This window comes from Plectropomus leopardus, chromosome 2 (genome assembly GCF_026936395.1).
Source record: "Plectropomus leopardus strain MGB_pleo_1.0 chromosome 2, ASM2693639v1, whole genome shotgun sequence".
NCBI lineage: Eukaryota > Metazoa > Chordata > Actinopteri > Perciformes > Serranidae > Plectropomus > Plectropomus leopardus.
Window position 1 is genome coordinate 32,977,270 of NC_142177.1, and position 17,743 is coordinate 32,995,012.

Here is a 17,743-nt window from a genome sequence, read left to right on the forward strand (position 1 = left end):
TTCAACACAAAGAAATTAGCTTTTTACTTTCTCACTTTAATGCACCAAACAGATTTGATTTGTTTGCAGTTGTCAACAAAATTTGTGTCTGTTGTTAAAAGCCTTGCTGTTGAAAAGAAGTGTCTCTGGGGAAATTAATGCCTAATGAATAGCAGGGAGAGGATTCTCACACTGAAATGGGTTTGAGCCCAGACTTGGACCATCAAATTACCGGTCCACATTTGTTTACCTGGCCTTGAAGAAGTAATTTTCCTTCAGCATAATTTCCGCCCACAATTTAATATAAATTGCTGTTAGCCGATGATAAAGTGTCCGCATCCACAAAACACTCGGACACAACTACAAAAAAATAACCGATGAGCTAAAACCAACACCTGGATTTTGTGATCTATTTGAGCAGCAGTTTTACTGCCTCTTGTTGATGTGACAGTGTTTTTGTCGTATGCAAATTCAGAGTTGACAGTTATGTGAATCAGACAAATGATTTAGAAACAATAGATAGTTGAGGACTGTGTGGGTGAAAAGCTGATTTTAACATTGTTTGCTTTGTGTGGATAAACAGTAAACTTTTCTTTGAAGGGAAGTTCTTATACTCATCATCAGGTTTATACATGTATTTACGGCTTCTACTAGAACATATTTACATGTTGTAATGGTAAAAAAACCCAAACAAAAACAACTGTAAAACACCTGTATTAACTCTTTGAAGCCTGGTGTGACATCATTTTTGATGTACCGCTTTCAGGTGACTCTTACAAGTATTTCAACCTTTGAAACCTGAACAAATTGGTGTGATTTCTTTCAAAACCATAGGGGAAAAGGCAACGAGCAACTTGGTAAGAAGTGTTTCAAACATTGCAAGAAATTAGTAAATTTAGAAAGTTATCTAAAAAAAAAAAAGAAGGACCATAATTACATATTTTTAATTATGTTACAGAATTATAATTTTTTAAACACTTCTCCAGGTAATTTTGTTGTATTTATTTATTTATCTATCTGTATAATAGTTTTAAAGAATTTGAAGTAATGTTCTTGTACTTTTTTTTCTTGCAGTTTTTTAGGTCATTTCTTCTTCTTGCTCATTGACTTCTCATTTTTTTGAAAGAAATCTAGACTACTTGCTCAGGTTTCAAAGAGTTAACCCTCTGTCTGAAGTGCTCCATTGTAGTGCCTGTTTCTTTAAGTCCCCCTGAAGAAGCCCAGTCTGGTCTTGCTGGTCAGTGTTTCTGGGTCTTAAACATCTTGACATCTCTTCACCATCATTGCAGCCGGAAAATGACTGTGACAGAAAATAGCGTCACTTTCTACCATAAAAAAATCTAAATAAAATGTAATCTGTCAAGAGCTGGCATCATCTTGTCTTGAAAGTAGAAAGACCGTGGGAAACAGAGTATTTAGGAAGGTTTGATTCCTGAGGTTTTTGCTCACAGGGATTACTTTAATGTACGTTTACCTCATCGTTTGAAACTTTACCAACGTGTAACATCACATATATAGCAGAAAAAAAAGAAAGGCATCATAGATCAGCTTCAAATCTCCCACATTTGTTTAAATCCAAAAAACAACAAGAAGGCGAAGTCAATACCGCTTCAAAAGCACTCCATACACAAGCCTAAAGGCCTTTTCTGGTGTGCCTATTTTGAGATTTGATGTTGTGACGGTAAAGATTTGGAGAAAGCTAATCAATGATGCTGGTGGTTTCGCAGGCTTAAAATTATAGCTCTCTGGTTCCCTGCTGTGGTGAGTAAAGTCAGCTTTGTGCCTGAAGACAACTGGCAACCGCTCAGCCAAGTGAAAGATTATAGGATTGTGCAGATAACCCACTGCTCTGTTTTAGTTTCCCTCGCAGGTATTATACCTACTTGATGGCAATGTTGAGGGGGAGGATGGTGTGATTGCACAACCAGTACACCTTTACTTTTAGGCATTGTAACTGTTCAGCTGTGAATATTTCTTTTATTGGCTCTTAACTATTTTTGGTGGTTGTTGACATCTGTGCCAGAGCTGCAATGATTTTTCGATCCACATAAAATTAGGCAGCTATTCTAACAATCGATTAAGCATTCAAGACAATTTTTATGCAAAAATGCCAAACATATCCTGGTTCCAGCTTCTAAAATGTCAGGATTATGCTGATTTTCTCTGTTTTATATCCTCGTAAACTGAATATCTCTCGCTTTGGGACTCTTTGTTCAGACAAAACAAGACATCTGATAGCATCTTCTTGGGCTCTAGGGAACTTTGATAGGCATTTTTCTTTTTCTCAGTTTTTTTCCCTTTGTTTTTATAGTTTCATAGTTCATGTTTACATATTCATGACTAAATCAGCAACACCAAAGTTGAAAAAACATTCTAAAGTAATATTTATTATGAGCTGCGACCACATACACACATGCATTCACGCACATACAACCACATAAACGCTTACTTTACTTACTTTACTCGTCCAATGATAACTACACTGGATCATAAGTTAAAAAATGATTTGTGTATGTCTTTCTACAAAGTTTGGTCATGTTACATTAATCTGTTGAATCAGCTGTCCATTGGATCATGACCAATCGTTCCACAAAATCTTGGGAAAGTCTGTGAATCCATTTGTAAGTTAGGCAACTTTTTGTTATCGGCCACTCCCATTGCCGCTCCTCCTTGACTCCCTTCAGCCATTTAGCTTAAACACAAACACACACCTTCACTCACACACTTGACCTTCATGGCAAATTTAAGTCTCTTAGGGTAGAAACTGTGGCCAGCAAAGAGTTAGGGAAATTTTTGGAGACCAACTGTCGGACAGAGCGACCTATTGCTATAACCCACCAACTGTCAACAGATTCTGATTATAATCTGATTTTTTGGCATATATCTGAAATGCCATTATATAACAATAATTCCGATATTTCATTTTAAACCAAAGTCTGCCGATGCTGGTGATGTGCCAAAATTATTGCGCATACCCACTTTATTTTGATGCCCCTTGAATTCTTTCATGAACAGCTCTTGTTTTTGCAGCCAGATTTTCAAAATAAGTGTTGGAATTTTACACGTCTGAAAAACAAAGATTCTCAACATATGTATGTTATTAAGAAGCACATATGTTGAAACTTAATGCTTTTATACATATTATTAATGCTGTGGTTAACATGGTTTGGCACTAAAAACACCTGGTTGTGGTTGAGAAACGACCATGTTTTGGCTTAAAATACCCAGTTTTGGTGGCACAGTCGCCGCTGGAAATGCAGCCAATGTTGCTTAAAGAACAACCAGTTTTGTTATTTGTTGATTTCAGTGATCTGATGCTTGGCACCTATCTCGCACAGGTGTCATGTAATCCACCACTTGCCACGTCTCCTGATCACAAAGTCAGCTCATATACATGAAATTATAATTATGTCACTTTCGAAACATTGATATGATTTGTATGAAACGTACAAACGTAACGATTTTTGGTTTACAGAAACACACAATGTCAACATTCTCTTTTTGTGTAAAGGCAGCTTTCTTGCTATTAATGTTCAGTCCACATACCATGTTTCTTCTGTTGACTTGTCCTTTCAGTTCTTACCACTGGTTTTATCAGGACGCCTCCAAGCTGCACCCTTTCTCAGCAACCAGCCGAACGCTGCCTTTTCCCCTTCTGGGGTTTTGCTTGTCACTTCTACTAAAGCTGCATTCAATTTTAGTCTAATTATTCTAAAAAGTTTGATGGCAGCTTGAAAATTAAATTAGCTGGTGGAATTCTGGTTCACTGCCTTCTCTGTAGACCCACATAAACTAGCTGGTGCGAGAGGGCCTAAATCAAAAAATAGGAAAAATTTAAAACAAAACAAAACTGTAGATCCAAGTCAATCACAGTTTATAATATATCAGACTTTACTACCGCTGTACATGTTAAGACCCTACAAAACAACTGTTCAAAACAGCCTTTATTTATCAAGTTTGGCAGAGGAAGAGTGCTGATGTCAGATAATTACTGAAGTGTGCTTGACAATCTGGTTCTGAATGGCAACACTTCCTTCCACTCAAGCAAAGCTAGATGAATAATTTTAGATGCATCTCAAAATGATTTGTCACATTTAATTGAATTCATTGAGCTTTCTGTCTCAATGGCTCAATTTAGCTGTCATCTGTTTTCCTAGTTAAGAAGCATGTTATAGTTTAAGTGTAAGTTTTAATTTCTCAGCTGTCGGTGAAATCCATGTGATATTCTATCAAAAAGTTTGTAATTATAATACATAGTGAAGTAATCAATTGCAATATCCAGTTGTTTTTTTAAAATTATTTTTCATAGCTCATTTTAACTGAAATGATCTTTGCTTGGAGATAGTAAAGCTATTTATAAGAGCATGCAGATATAGAGGAAATATGCTCTAAAGTAAGGTCGTTAATCTATTTTTATCTCTTGTTATGAGCAATTACCATGAGCGGATGTTTCCAGTTGCCTCTCTGTCAACTCCGATAAAGTTGTGCTAAATTTATGCTCTGCTGTCTCTGTATTTTCTTGGTGGTTCTTCGTTGGCTTTGGACAGTGGTGGTATGTGGCTGTTGTCAAATATCGCCGCTTGGCCAGTGCAGTTCACATCTACATATGCTAGGTGTCCTCCTGTGTCAATTGTTGACATTCTGGGATGGCATTACAATTTACTACTGTTGCATGCATTGTGTGTTTTTCAAAATACTCTTACAATTTCACAGGAAATGTACAGTTTCTGCTCATTATATGCATACAGTCTTTTTCAAAATACACTTACAACATTGGTAAAACACCTCATATTTACTTTTATGCCCTTGTGCAACAAAAGCATGTGGTTAGCTTATGGAAAAAAAAAATCATGACTGGGCTCAACGTTCATATGGGAAGCAAACAGCAGGCTTTCAGGTTAAAGTCTGGGGTTTGTTGGATCCATTCATTGGTTCTCCCGCCTGCTCTATAAGGACTTTCCAGTGTCTTATATTATGTCGCTACCAGCAGTATTTATAATGATGGCGTCCAGTGGTGCATCTCAAACCACCACAGGTGCCTTCCAGCTGACCAATGGCAAATCAAACCAGCAGGAAAGGCGCCATCCATCCACGTCATCAACTGACACCACCCGGTGGCACATCATACAGCTGCAAAAGGTGGCTTGTGGCGTTGACATCTGATGCCGAAAACACTGACCAAGTAATGATATTTGACGACTTGGTAATGAGAATGGGCTGAATGAGGAAATCAACTCACAAATAAACTCTTCTTCTGACTAGCTAGTTTATTGGATTATTAGATTGTTATCATCAAAAAGCTTGAAAAAATATCCAGAACACTATAATTTTATAATTCTTAAAAGTTTGTATTTATAATGATGTTACTTTAAACAAAAATGTTTTTTAAACCTTATTTCTCTTGTAAGAAATCCAGCCAATTTGCTCAGGCTTCAAAGGGTTGAAGGAACCGATGGGATAACATTTCACTGGAATTATAACTTGTATAATTTTTTTATGACAAACAAATAATTGGCTTTAAACACCTTGAAAACACATCCTATATAAGTCTAAAAGCTACATGGTAAATAATAGCTCTAAATAGTGACAACAGTCAAGCATTTTGTTACCTTCTACCTGTTAGCGTGTCCTTTCGTGAGTGAATGTCACTCCACAGTTGATGGAGGCGTAGTTGTTTATGTGACGGGCCTGTTTCTCTCTCCTGGCTGTTAACATCAAAACAGTGTGTTGCCTGTGTCAGCAGGGTGATAATCACCAACCGCATCGCTGACTTGCAAACCAATATTTCCATTCTCAACACTGAGCAACAAACACAGCCAAAGAGTGGAGCCCTCAGCAGCAACATGCATAATGTCACTGTTTGCATGCCAAATACATTTTCTACAGTTGTGTGCAAAGGTGAGTTGCATCTAATGACAGAACCAAATGCTGAGAGTGAGCACAGCAGGTTTCACAAAATAACATGTTTGATGTCAGACACACTGCGGTGATACTGTTTCAATTTCTTACATCATCCCATCCTCTCTCATACAAGTTATCCAGTGTTTTTACAACACACACGAGTGGTGAAATAGACAAGAGGGGAGGAAGGACAAAGGGGGAGGGGAAACAGAACGAGAGATAATTACAGGCTGCTGAGCTCAATGTCAGAAACAGAGAGATTCCAGAGAAGAGACTCAGATATGCACAGATACTCCGGATAAGACAATTAACAGCCCTGGTTTTACCGATTAGCTCTGTCCTGCCACCCGGTGGTGAGGGCATGCCACTGAATATTCACACCTTGCTCCATCTAGCAATTGAATATTTATTTATTTTAAATGTTATGGTAAAAGGTGATAGCCATGTTCACAATTTCCAGAGTTATCAATAATGAAAAAAAGATGTTTTCTTATATTACTGTATCAACTGATGATAGTCCCAGTCTGTAGTGCTGCGCTTTAGATCAAAAACAATCAGTGAAGAAGCTGCAAGGGCATTGAGGCTGGGGTGCGTCTGGATTTGAAATCATTTTTTGAATATGTGAAGAGGGGCGTGTTCAAGGTGAACAAGGTTCAAAGTTGCTCTTTAAGTAGATAAAACATACAATATCAGATTGTGCACTGAGTTCTTATCCATCCCCAATGCTCCTTGGAATAAATAAATAATTATAAAAATGAATAAGATGCAGATCTATGAATATGTTATGACAGCCAAGTAAATCACATGATTCGTGAAGTAAGTGTTGCCTTCGAATTCGTCCCTTAATCCAAACTCTCCTTGGGTAAATCTTGGTTTGTGACATTGCTGGGAATCTCATTTATCATTTCTAAAAGCTTTTCCATGAGACTGAGTAAGAAAAAAAAAAGAATCAATACAGCGTCTTTCTCGCAATGTCAACAGATATTGGCAACAAACTGTAGGTGACTGGCAAGCACTTAATATGCTACTGGACATGTCAAAGTCACATAAGTTGTCATTAGACACTGAATTGCATTTTAATGCTTGAGAAATTATGTAAAGGATGACACTGTGGATGTTTCTTAGAAGCAGACAATATACTCAGATGACCCAGCAGTAACCTCACACACAGAATCGAAATTGAGTCTCCCCGACACATTGCTATTGCATACTTAAAGCAAACTCCTCTCTTTAGCCATTTGAAAGAGACTGTCAGCAGGAAGGCTTTAATTACCTTCATGTGTTTTTTTTAAATTTTGTTGTTGTAACTGACAAACGGAGCAAGTGCCCGTGAGCGTGTTGGCATCGGATGACAATGGTAATTATTTGATTGGCTTAGCCCTGGGGAGCGGGGATAAGCGGCGATTATCAGAAGATTGATTGTCCACACTCAGCATCTACTCTGGTGCCGCTTCACAGATTTACCCAGGTGGGAGGTTTTGCCCTGCATCATTTGTATGCAGGGTAAATGGGATGAGAAAACCAGCCACACAAAACGCTGAATATTCTGTGATGCACAGATGGAAAACCGCAAGACTGCTCTTTCTGGCTTTTTTTCTCTTTATCTCCTTGTCCCTCTTTTTTTTCTCTTCTCTGCAGTTTCACCTATAGGCACACATAATTTCTCCATCTGTCATTACCCATATCAACCCATCTTTTCATCAACCAGCCACATGTAATTAATTTCTTACATAAATCCCACATGCTTTGTCAGCGGGCATGTTTTATTTTTTTTTTTAAATTTTTGCCTTAACAGTTCACCTTCAAATCAAAAGGACATGTTTCCTCTTAACGACAAGGTCTGTTGATTATGTTGAGTAACCAGGTCATGCTTGCTGGAAAGAGACGTTGCTGTTGAGTTTTTCAAATATACTTTTGGGGCGTTTTGAGCACCACCTGCTCAGTGCCTTCTAGTTCCATTATATTGAAGAGAGGGCAGACATCTCTATGACAGATATCTCCAACACTCACAAAACATTCACCAGTAGATAGATAAATAGCACTACAGGTACTGTAAGAATACGTATTTTTGATTGTGGGGGTGAACTAACCCTTTAATTTACTTTTTCATTATGTGAAATTTGATTCCACTTTTTATGAAACCTGCACTATTTGGCTGCCACCCCACTGAGACATTTCTGGACTCCAGTAGTCTGCCTGCACGGCACATCTGCCAGCTGCCCCTTCACTTTTTCAGACAATCCCTCTCTGGATGGACTTTGCAAGCTGCTGGCAGGCAGAGGTGTAGATAAACGAGGTGGAGGGACGAAAAGGGAGCAGTGGAGGGAGGCGATGTGGAACACAGTCGTCTGGCTTCATGGCGGCACATTGTGGGTGTATATTGTTGAAAACATCAAAACTGAATTTACCAATATTTTTGTATTTGCAGTGGATAAGGACATCACTTGAACTTAAAAAGGGATTGCCTGTTGTGGAACAAAGTATAATCACTCCACTCTGCAGCTCTCCTGATCTCTATGGATTGTTTTAGTGACTTTTGGGGCACTGTTTTAGTTTTACATCCAAAAGCTTTACTGTTTTGATTTTGGACACACTGCTCGCATTAGTGTCATTTCCAGCCTTTATCTAATGCTAGAAAAGGTTAGCAGATATTTGATGATTATAGTGGGCCGTTTAGAAGCTGAAGAGCGTGGACTGTATATAAAGATGGACGACACCCCCCCCCCAGTATCCCCACTATGCTTAAGTGAGGTTAAATATCCGAGATACGGGTGTTGCCATCTTGCAATGGTGATGCCATTTAGCACCTGATTCTGCACAGTAGGGATATCCACGGTGGGGGAGTTCCCGCCAAAACAGCTGTCCGACCAATCATGAGCTGCTCCATAGAATGCAAGTACATGGATTGGCGCACACAGCTATCAGTCATGGTGGAAAATCCCCTTTTTGTTGAACTCATTAAAATGAAACTTAAAAAAACAAATGCTTAAATAAACACCAGGGTGATGAGAACTACCTTAAGTGACAGAAACAATCTTTGGGAAAAATAATTTAGTGTGAACTTAGAGTTTTCTAGTTTGGCCTATGTCCCATTCACAAATAAGAAGGGGCAGGCTTTATGAGCTATACTGCAGTCAGACACCAGGGGGCGATTGAAATTGAAAAGTTACACTTAGGGGGAACTGTCATGTTGTCCATCTTTTTGTTCAGTCTATGCTAAAGAGCCAGATGTTTCACTCGAGTTTATGTAGAGCAATACCAGTCTTAAAGGAGAGTGAGAGTCAGGGGAGTTGGGTGAATGAAGTAAAGATAACTGTTTGATACAGATTACAGTTGTACAAATTAACATGTGATATGTGATGAGTAAGATCTGACAGAAAGACATTTGGTGCTTAGACTTTACAGGAAGGTTTTGTTATTGAGGGGTGTCTGCCCTGAGCAGCTGCAAAATAGATATACCTATGGAGTCCAGACATTAGTAGTGGCTGGTTTCTCTGATGAGACTGATACGCTGATGAGGCTGATGAAGACAAGGCAGAGCTGAGGAGGTAGAGGGGACAGACGACTGCAGCGCAATCATACTGAAGACAAAAAGAGAATCATATCAAAAAAGACATCAGCAAGGTGATGGGTTAACACTGAATGTGTGTCGCTGTACCATTGGTTAATAGTGATGGAGCACCTGATGAGTGAGCATGCATGTGCGGAGTGGAGGGCAGATGGTATTAGCAATAAATTACAGGTCTAAACATGCAAAAGTATAGTCCTCCTGACTGAAGAGCTTCAGAACATTGCTCTTCATCATCTCCATCTGTAATAAGACAACAGTTGGCTAAAAGATTTACCATATTAACTTTCTGAGGTCATAGCATGTCAGGGGCGTCTGTGTCTCAAGAGGTAGAGCGGGTCGTCCACAAATGGGGAGGTTGACGGTATAATTCCTGGCTCCTGCAGTCAAGATGACGAAGTATCATTGGGCAAGATGCGGAAACCCAAATTGCTCCAAATGGCTTTGTCAACAGTGTGAGAGTGTGTGTGAGTGTTACAAAAATGAGTAGCAGGTGGCGCCTTGTAGTGCAGCCTCAGCCACCAGTGTGTGAATGTGTGTGTGTGAATGGGTGAATGTGGTTTGTAGTGTGAAAGTGTGGTTAAATGACTAGAAAGGCACCATACAATTGCAGGTCCATTCACCATGACTTGTTAATTTTGATCAAGCTGTCCTTGATATGACAGAACAAGAATGTCCTCTTACATGCACTAAAAAAATGCCCTGTATCATTAAAGCAATTAAATAAGTAAAATAATTAATAGTGTGTTAATACAATTACTCTATACCCCTCTACAATTAAGTACATGCATCATACATTGTTTCACCATCACCAGATATTTTTAGCAATTTTCAGCAATGCACAGGAACTGAGTTTAATCCACTGTTACTTTGTGTCTCTCTAGAGTTGACAAGACCTTCTCCAGGACCAGAACCTTGTGGTGAGTCCTTCTTCTTATTGAAATAGATACTATGCATCAGAGAATTTTGTTTCATACTTGACTGCTCCCAACACTTTTCCTAAATGTTGAGTTTCTAACTACTGAAGTCTTGACGGTAAAGGTCTCAAGATTAGTCATTCCTTTTTCACATGACTTATCACAATTATGATTAATAACTTCAGTCACTTGAAAGCAATATCAGAAATAAATACAGCTTCATATGAACAAGCTCAATTCTGCATTATATATTCATCAAGACTTTAGATTTAGATTTACAACGTGTCAGCATGCATAATCTTTCTGTTTCAGACATGTTTGCTGTCAGCATGACTTTCATCAATAAGAAAGATATTTTCCATAATTTTACAGCCAGTGGACTCAGCACAAGGAGTGTAGAGACAGACTTTGATTTGTCCATCCGTTTAATGCTTAGTCAGTTACTTTCCGGAAAACGTATTGTGATAAAGGGAAGCTCCATCACTTTAATACTCTCCAAAGGTACTTTTTTTAAAGTGATGACAATTTGATGACCTGAGTAAAGATAGAGTTAAAAAGGTGAAGACAAAGACATCAGAGCAATAACACCATAGGCAGACCTTTGCTCTTCTTTATCTTAACTCTGGCTTTTTTTCCTGGCTCATAATAAGGTTTTGAATTGTGCATAAAGTTATTTTCTCTCTTAAAACCTTTCTGCTCCTATATTGTGACTTTGGACATCTGCATCTGATTCAAATGGAGATAATGGAGCTTGTAATGTTGCCGACTTGGCGGGTAGTCTTGCAGCATGGAGAAGCGAATGTGTGGCTGTAAATACAGGGACACGAGCAGATGGAGGGTGACAGGGAGCACAAGTATGTGTGTCATACCAGCTGGCCATGTGGGGCACTTGAGGTCTCAACCAGATAAATTGATTGCAGCACTTTAACAAAAAATTTCAGTTTTTCATTTTATGTATATTCTAGTGCAGCAATTAACCTATGCACTTTTTGTTTGCGGTGCTGTGAGTTTCTAATTATATATTCAAGTCCGTAGCTGTTAGGTTTGTCTATATTTATTGCCACAGGGGAGGTTATGTTTTTAGTTGGGTTTGTTTGTTTTTCAGCCCGATTTTCATTAAACATTGTGAAAGGGTGAAGCATGAACCAAAGAAGAACACATTAAATTCTCGAGAGAGGATCTGAATTACATGACACATACACAAATTATTTTTCTCAAACATTGAAACTGCAAAATAGGACATCTGACCTTGGCAGCAGGGCGAAGGTGACCTGTGCAAAAGTCTAACTTTAACCCACATATGGGATCAAATAGCATCAGTGTACATTCTGACAATATAAGTTATATATATTTATGTTTTAAACACATTTATTATTATTAAAACACATGATAACTTGTATTCTGATCCCCCCCCACGCCCTGGTTATTGTGAAAATGGTGCAGTCCAATTTCAGTCGTATGACAGCCAAATGCTGTATGTGGCAAAGGTGAGAAACAAAACTAACAAACAAACAAATAGACTGCAAATGAAACTTGCTGTAGTGTGCTTTTTTATTAAAGCTGGTATCATAGGAAACTGGGTGACCTAAGGCATTTATTGTTACCAACCATGTCATACTATTTTGTCAGGAGCTCTGGAGTGATTAGGCAAGGGAAAAATTAGTATCGCTATTTTTTTTAACGTACATTTAAACGTGTATTTGATTATTTCTGCTTCCTTGGTATCAGTCTTGGAATTGCATAAATTCACACATTCTAAACACTAAGTTTAGATATGGTAATAGATGAAGAGTTACCTCTTCAAGTTGCCTCTCTGCCATCACTCTTATGTCTATTTTGCAAAGGTTGAGGGTGCTTTTTATGGTTGGCTTTGGATGATGGTTGCATGTGGCTGTGAGTTACTCATTGTGATGTGGAGATAAACTCAGCAGACTGTAAACCCTCCTCTTGCTTAGCTAGCTAGCCAAGTTGAGGTTTTCAAATATAAAAGTCCGTAAACCTTGAGAAAAAGAACAGAAAGATGGGCAACAGCTGAACTAGCATCCTACTAACCATCATATAGGCGTTGGTAAATAAACTGGGCGACCTCTGTACTGCATCAGTTTCCAACAGGATATCAGGAACTGTAATAGGCTATCCTTTGATTGAGAAATACAGCTGTTACAGCACCACTCATTGATTTTGCACAACACTCTTGGAGAACTGAGTATACTTTGGGCACAGACGGAGCAGCAGAACACCAGGTGCAGTGAAAATGAAACTCAGATTTTATTGTAATTGCATTGGGTCTGAATGTTTGCTTTCACTTGCATCTGCAGCAGCTGCTGCTTGCATGCATTAATCTGATCAGCTCTATTCAGATCAACATATCCGCTCTGCAGCTCAAATTCTGCAAACTGCTGCTGAGGAAAAAAAGGACTCATGAAGAGCCTAAGTTGAGTTCATGGACCCACAAAAACCTTCAAATTTAGACAGGGGACACATAATGATACAAGGGGACACACACACAAAAAGTGGAGCTTGGCGATCTGACCTCTCATCCCCCATCCCCCTGTCGGCGGCAGCTACCCCCAGACAAAGACTGAAATACAGTAGGAGACAATAATTACTATATAATAGTAATATGTAGAACTACTACTATATACAGAGTTTCTTATGGATTAAACACAGCAAATGCCAATGTTGTCAAATCCTGCTGTAAATATCAGGTAATTAACAGAAGCCTGACACTGGGCACAGTCCATCCTAGTTGATTCAGAGGTAGAAAAGGCAAGAACACACAGAGGGAGACAAAATAGCTACATTTTTCTTGAGTGTTTGTATTTATTTCTCTTTGTCACATGCAATACAGCAGTAGAATGTATTCTTTTGTTCTGGGGGATTTTGTCCTTTTGTTTACAGGGCTCTCAGCCAGCTCGCCAGCAGCTGTTGCTTCATCATTACAGTACTTTACACATAAAATGAGCTATGGACTTATGAAAAACAGTTGTAATGAGTCTGAAAACGGCAATGGGAGGGTACACTGGAAAGGGAAAATTGATGGTGTGAGGATGTTTTGGCCTCGTCAGAGGAGAATGCACCCTCAGACACCCACTGGATTTCATTATGGGGATTCAGGTTCCTCTCTGTCACAGGTCTGTGGTGCATGCTGATGGCGCCGTGGAGCTGGGTTGTTTCTAGCTATCCAAAGCACAGCTCTGTGATCATAATCACTGAGTCATTATGTCAGTTGTGTATTCCTTCAGTCTCAGGCTGCACTTAGATTAAAAAACCCAAGTATCAACAGTGTCCTTAATAATTTGTCGCTTTTGGGCTCAGGGAGAGATTTCTTGTGGAGTTATTTTGTCTCCAAATCCAGAAGGTTTTATTCCACTATCAGATATGGTTTCAGAAAAGGTTTGCCTTTATTAGGAAACATCTTAGTTCTCCATCTCTGTCTTACCTATCCCGTCACACAGCTATTGTGTTAGGAACAGCAGCATGTGAGATTTACAGCAGCTTCAAACCACAGAGTCTATCATTAAAGCGTAGCTTCCTGGTTCCCCTGCCAAGTGCCACTGCCTCAAATCCATCACATTATCCTCAGCCAGCCAGGTGTAGGTGTGTGTGCCGAGCCAAACTGTCTCCATCGTCTCACCCTGACACATAAATGCTTCTTCATGCGCCTCGAGTTAGCCCTGAATCATTTGGACAAGGAGGTGCTTTCCATGAAAGGTGGGAACACACTTATTTTATGGTGCTAAACTGCTCATAGCACAGTGTAGCCAATTAAACACTCATTAACTTGATTGCTTTCGATAATGGTGGTGCTTATCTTCTTCAGTCTAAAGCTCCTGCTGTGCTGCAATAAAGAGGCTGGAGTAAATGCTGTGGCATTTATGCAAGAATTGTCATTCTGGAATTTTTTGCCCTTAACAATTTGGATTCTGCACTAATGGGAGAAAGCATTAGGAAGGCATATTACAATTAAAATTACTGACTAGTGATGCAGTTGATAAAGCACAACGTGATCAGCATTGCTATTGTAATCTAATTGTGAATTAAAAGTGTTTCTTAATTAACGTGTTTGGTTAGGGTAACCCCTCAGGGCTCCTCTTTGAGTTAATGTGGTATATTATGTATGTGCACAGCTGGAGGTGTGTCTGTTGCCTTGCAGCTATCGACTCTGAGCAGCGCAGGGCCATGAGACTGAGCAGTCCTTTGACTGACACGGAGAGCTGGGTGGTAATGAAGTGGTCCTCAGTGCTGAACGATGAGATAGTGGGGCAAAGAGGCCTCTAATTGGGCATCTGGGCCTCTCCAGCTTGCTGTTAATGGGCGGTCTTCATCCTAATATAAGAGTCAGAGTTGTAGGAGAAAAAACAGGAGAGGAGAGTAGCCACTGTAGCTGGCTACTTGGGCAGTTTAAGGCTTGCATACTCAGTCAGGGCATGGGGAGCAACCATAGACTGTACAGTATATAAAGTGGATGACATTAAAGTGGCCCAAAAGTGAAGCCCAAACATCTTGATTGCCCCTTAGTGTCTGGCTGCAGTACAGGCAATAAACCCCGCCCCCTCAATGTTAGTGTATGGGACATGGGCCAAACTAAAAACTCAAAGTACACACCAAATAAATGTTTTTTTCTAAAGATGGGCTCTGTCATTTAAAGTAGTTTTTATCATCCTGCTCTATGTACAAGTGTTATTGTTTTAGATTAGTTTGGTTTTAATTAGACATTTCATTCTGTGAAAAGGGAATTTAATGGCATGATTGACAGCTGTGTGTGCCAGTCAGTGTGCTCACTGTCAATGGCGGCGCTCACAATTGGTCAAGCGATGTAAAACTCCAAATGATATCACCAATGCAAGATTGCAGCCGCCATATCCAGGTCTAAGTTATAGTCTATGGGACCAACTGAGAAGCACCCCCTGGGGGTGAAAAATGAAGCCAACGCAGAAGTCAAAAAAGTCAAAAAAACTTTCTGAAATGGCCACCTGATGCGGCCTCTAAGAACATGTCAAAACTCAAAGACCCCTTTGTTAAAATGCCAACTTTACAGCTTGGGACAAAGAAACAGTTGTGGTCTCTATAGCTAATTTCTCCATGACAACTGTACAGGGGTTGAATTTTTATGTAACGTCATCATTTAAATGTTATTAGGGCTGAAAGTAATGCATAATTAAAGGTGTGGTTGCTTTGACTGACTGGTAGATGCCATCTGTTGACAAATTGCTGTCATGGTGACAACGTTGGTTAAGCAACATAGCCATGGTGTAACCCCAGATTTACTTTTTATTTATTTTAAAGTCTTGTTCGGCATTTTGTTTCATTGAAAGACACTAAGGAGTTGGATGTTCTGCTTTTCTGGAAAGTACATTTTGTTTCAATGGTTTTAAGCCTGTTTGTTGCAAGCAAAAATTACTATAGCTGTAAATGATAACTGTATAATAATAACTAGATACCAGACCCCCAGATGGTGCCTGTTGATTTCAATGGAATGGCTCACCTGGCACAAACGGCGAAAAAAAGTTTCTAGCTCCTGAGTTTTCTTCTGCAATATGCGACACACTGAATATTTGCAGCAGTGTTTCTCCTGCTGGCCCCAAGTTCTTGCTTGGCTCAGCGACTTTACATTGTGATAGGTTTTAAAATCTGTTTTCTCAGCTCACTGAAAGTTATACAAATATAAAACCTCCATGTATCAGTAATCAATAATAAAATAATATAGACAGATAGATTCATAACTGACATTGACCTTGTGCTTGACATTTGCAGTTGGAGGTTTTTCTGTCAATAGTCTTACAGACGTCTCTTTTAGAACAGTGGTCTTTGGGGAAAATGCTTTTAGGCAGCAGAGGATTTATTTTTTTCTGGAGTACTGATTGGCAACTGGGAAAAAATAGAAGCAAGGCTGAGCTGGGGGCCTACTGTAAATGCATTACATACAGTAGCTATGTCTATTATTTTACATGGTCTATGGGACAAAAAGGCTGTTAACATTTACCATATTAGACATTTTTGATGGAAAATATAAAGATATATTAGGGGAGCCTTCCTTATATTGTCTCATTTTGCCTCCCAAACAGCTGGGGTTGCTTGCGCCACCTCATCTCACACACAGTGTGTTCAACTGGACTGAGATCTAATGGCTGATCAGGCGACTGTATCAAGCTGAATTCATTGTGATGTTCACTGAACCATTCCTGGGCAGAATAAGCCTGGCAGGGCTGACTATAACCCCGCTGCCAGGATGTCCTGGGGCTGCAGTTTTACCAACGTGTGGTCCTCCATACACACAGTACATGAAGTTGTGGAACTCTGTAAGCTCGTTTCTGCTGTTCCACCTTCTGACTTCAGTACGAGATTATGCGTCTCTTAGTCTTTTTGACAAAGCTGGACCATCTGTTGCTCTGCACAGTTGATTTCAGTCTCCTCTAACCTTGTCTTTCCTCCATCTACACTGATTGAAGCAGATTCTGATGCAGAATCATCTGAGAACCACAGCCTTGCCCAGAGTTGGAATCGCTGATTTTCTTTCAGGCAACTTCATTCCTTTATGCCTCTGTCCCACCCCACACACTAACTTACTATTTTTTCGCATTACAAAGTTTCAGTCAAATCCATAAATTACGCAAGTTTTATCGCAGCACAGTCTTAGAGTGAGTGATCCCATTTTTCTACTTTGAAGCCAAATATCACCGTAATACCATAAAAGATAAAACATTTCTAATTTCCTCGTTTCACATTTGCATGTTGCTATCATGCAGTCATCTGCAGACGCAGCTACAGCTCCTGCTGTGATCACAGAATATAAGCCCCAGGCAGGTTTCAACATGTCCAATTTATGTTGGCTATCTAATTCACATTATAACACAATTTCAAACATTAAAGGCATAGCCAAAGATTTCCCCTTATGCATTGCAGGACATACTTTTAGCAGGAATGTCGAACTTATAGTATTTATAGTGTGTGTGTGCGTAGGTTTCAGCTTGTGACTCACGGAATATATCTGCAGTTACATGTTAAGTTTGGTATTTCTAAACCTAGCTACTATTTCCCCATGTCTAAGTGACTTATGAGAAGAGCAGTTTCTCAGAATTGGTCCAGTATTGATGGCAATAGAGTCTGGTTGGTTTGGCAATGGAGATTTTGGGACTGTTTCTGGTCAAACAAGGTCGTTCTCTTTGGGGATCCTTTCCATAGCAATGTGTGACACTTAAATAATAATTTAAGCATGTTAGTGGCATTTTAGTGGACATATATTGATGGTGTGAACTTGCCCTACATGGTGACATTGCTTTGTATCACCAAAATTAAATGTGGGAAAACTTGTTAAAAATAGATGATAGGCTGCTCTCCCCATTGCCAGTATATATGCCATTCTGTTTTTTTTGTT

General features: G+C 39.4%; 1 protein-coding gene across 6 annotated transcripts in view; it reads left to right on the forward strand.

Moving 5' to 3' along the window:
* Positions 1-17,743, forward strand: part of rap1gapb (RAP1 GTPase activating protein b) — a 145,600-nt gene that overhangs the window by 62,162 nt on the left and 65,695 nt on the right. For all 6 annotated transcript variants that reach the window (XM_088069079.1, XM_088069070.1, XM_088069066.1 and 3 more), the window contains one exon: positions 10,333-10,368. Coding sequence is in view for 4 of the 6 variants with exons in the window: in XM_088069066.1 (XP_087925192.1) it covers positions 10,333-10,368 (36 nt within the window). In the remaining 2 variants the exon portion in view is untranslated. The remainder of the gene's footprint in view (positions 1-10,332; positions 10,369-17,743) is intronic.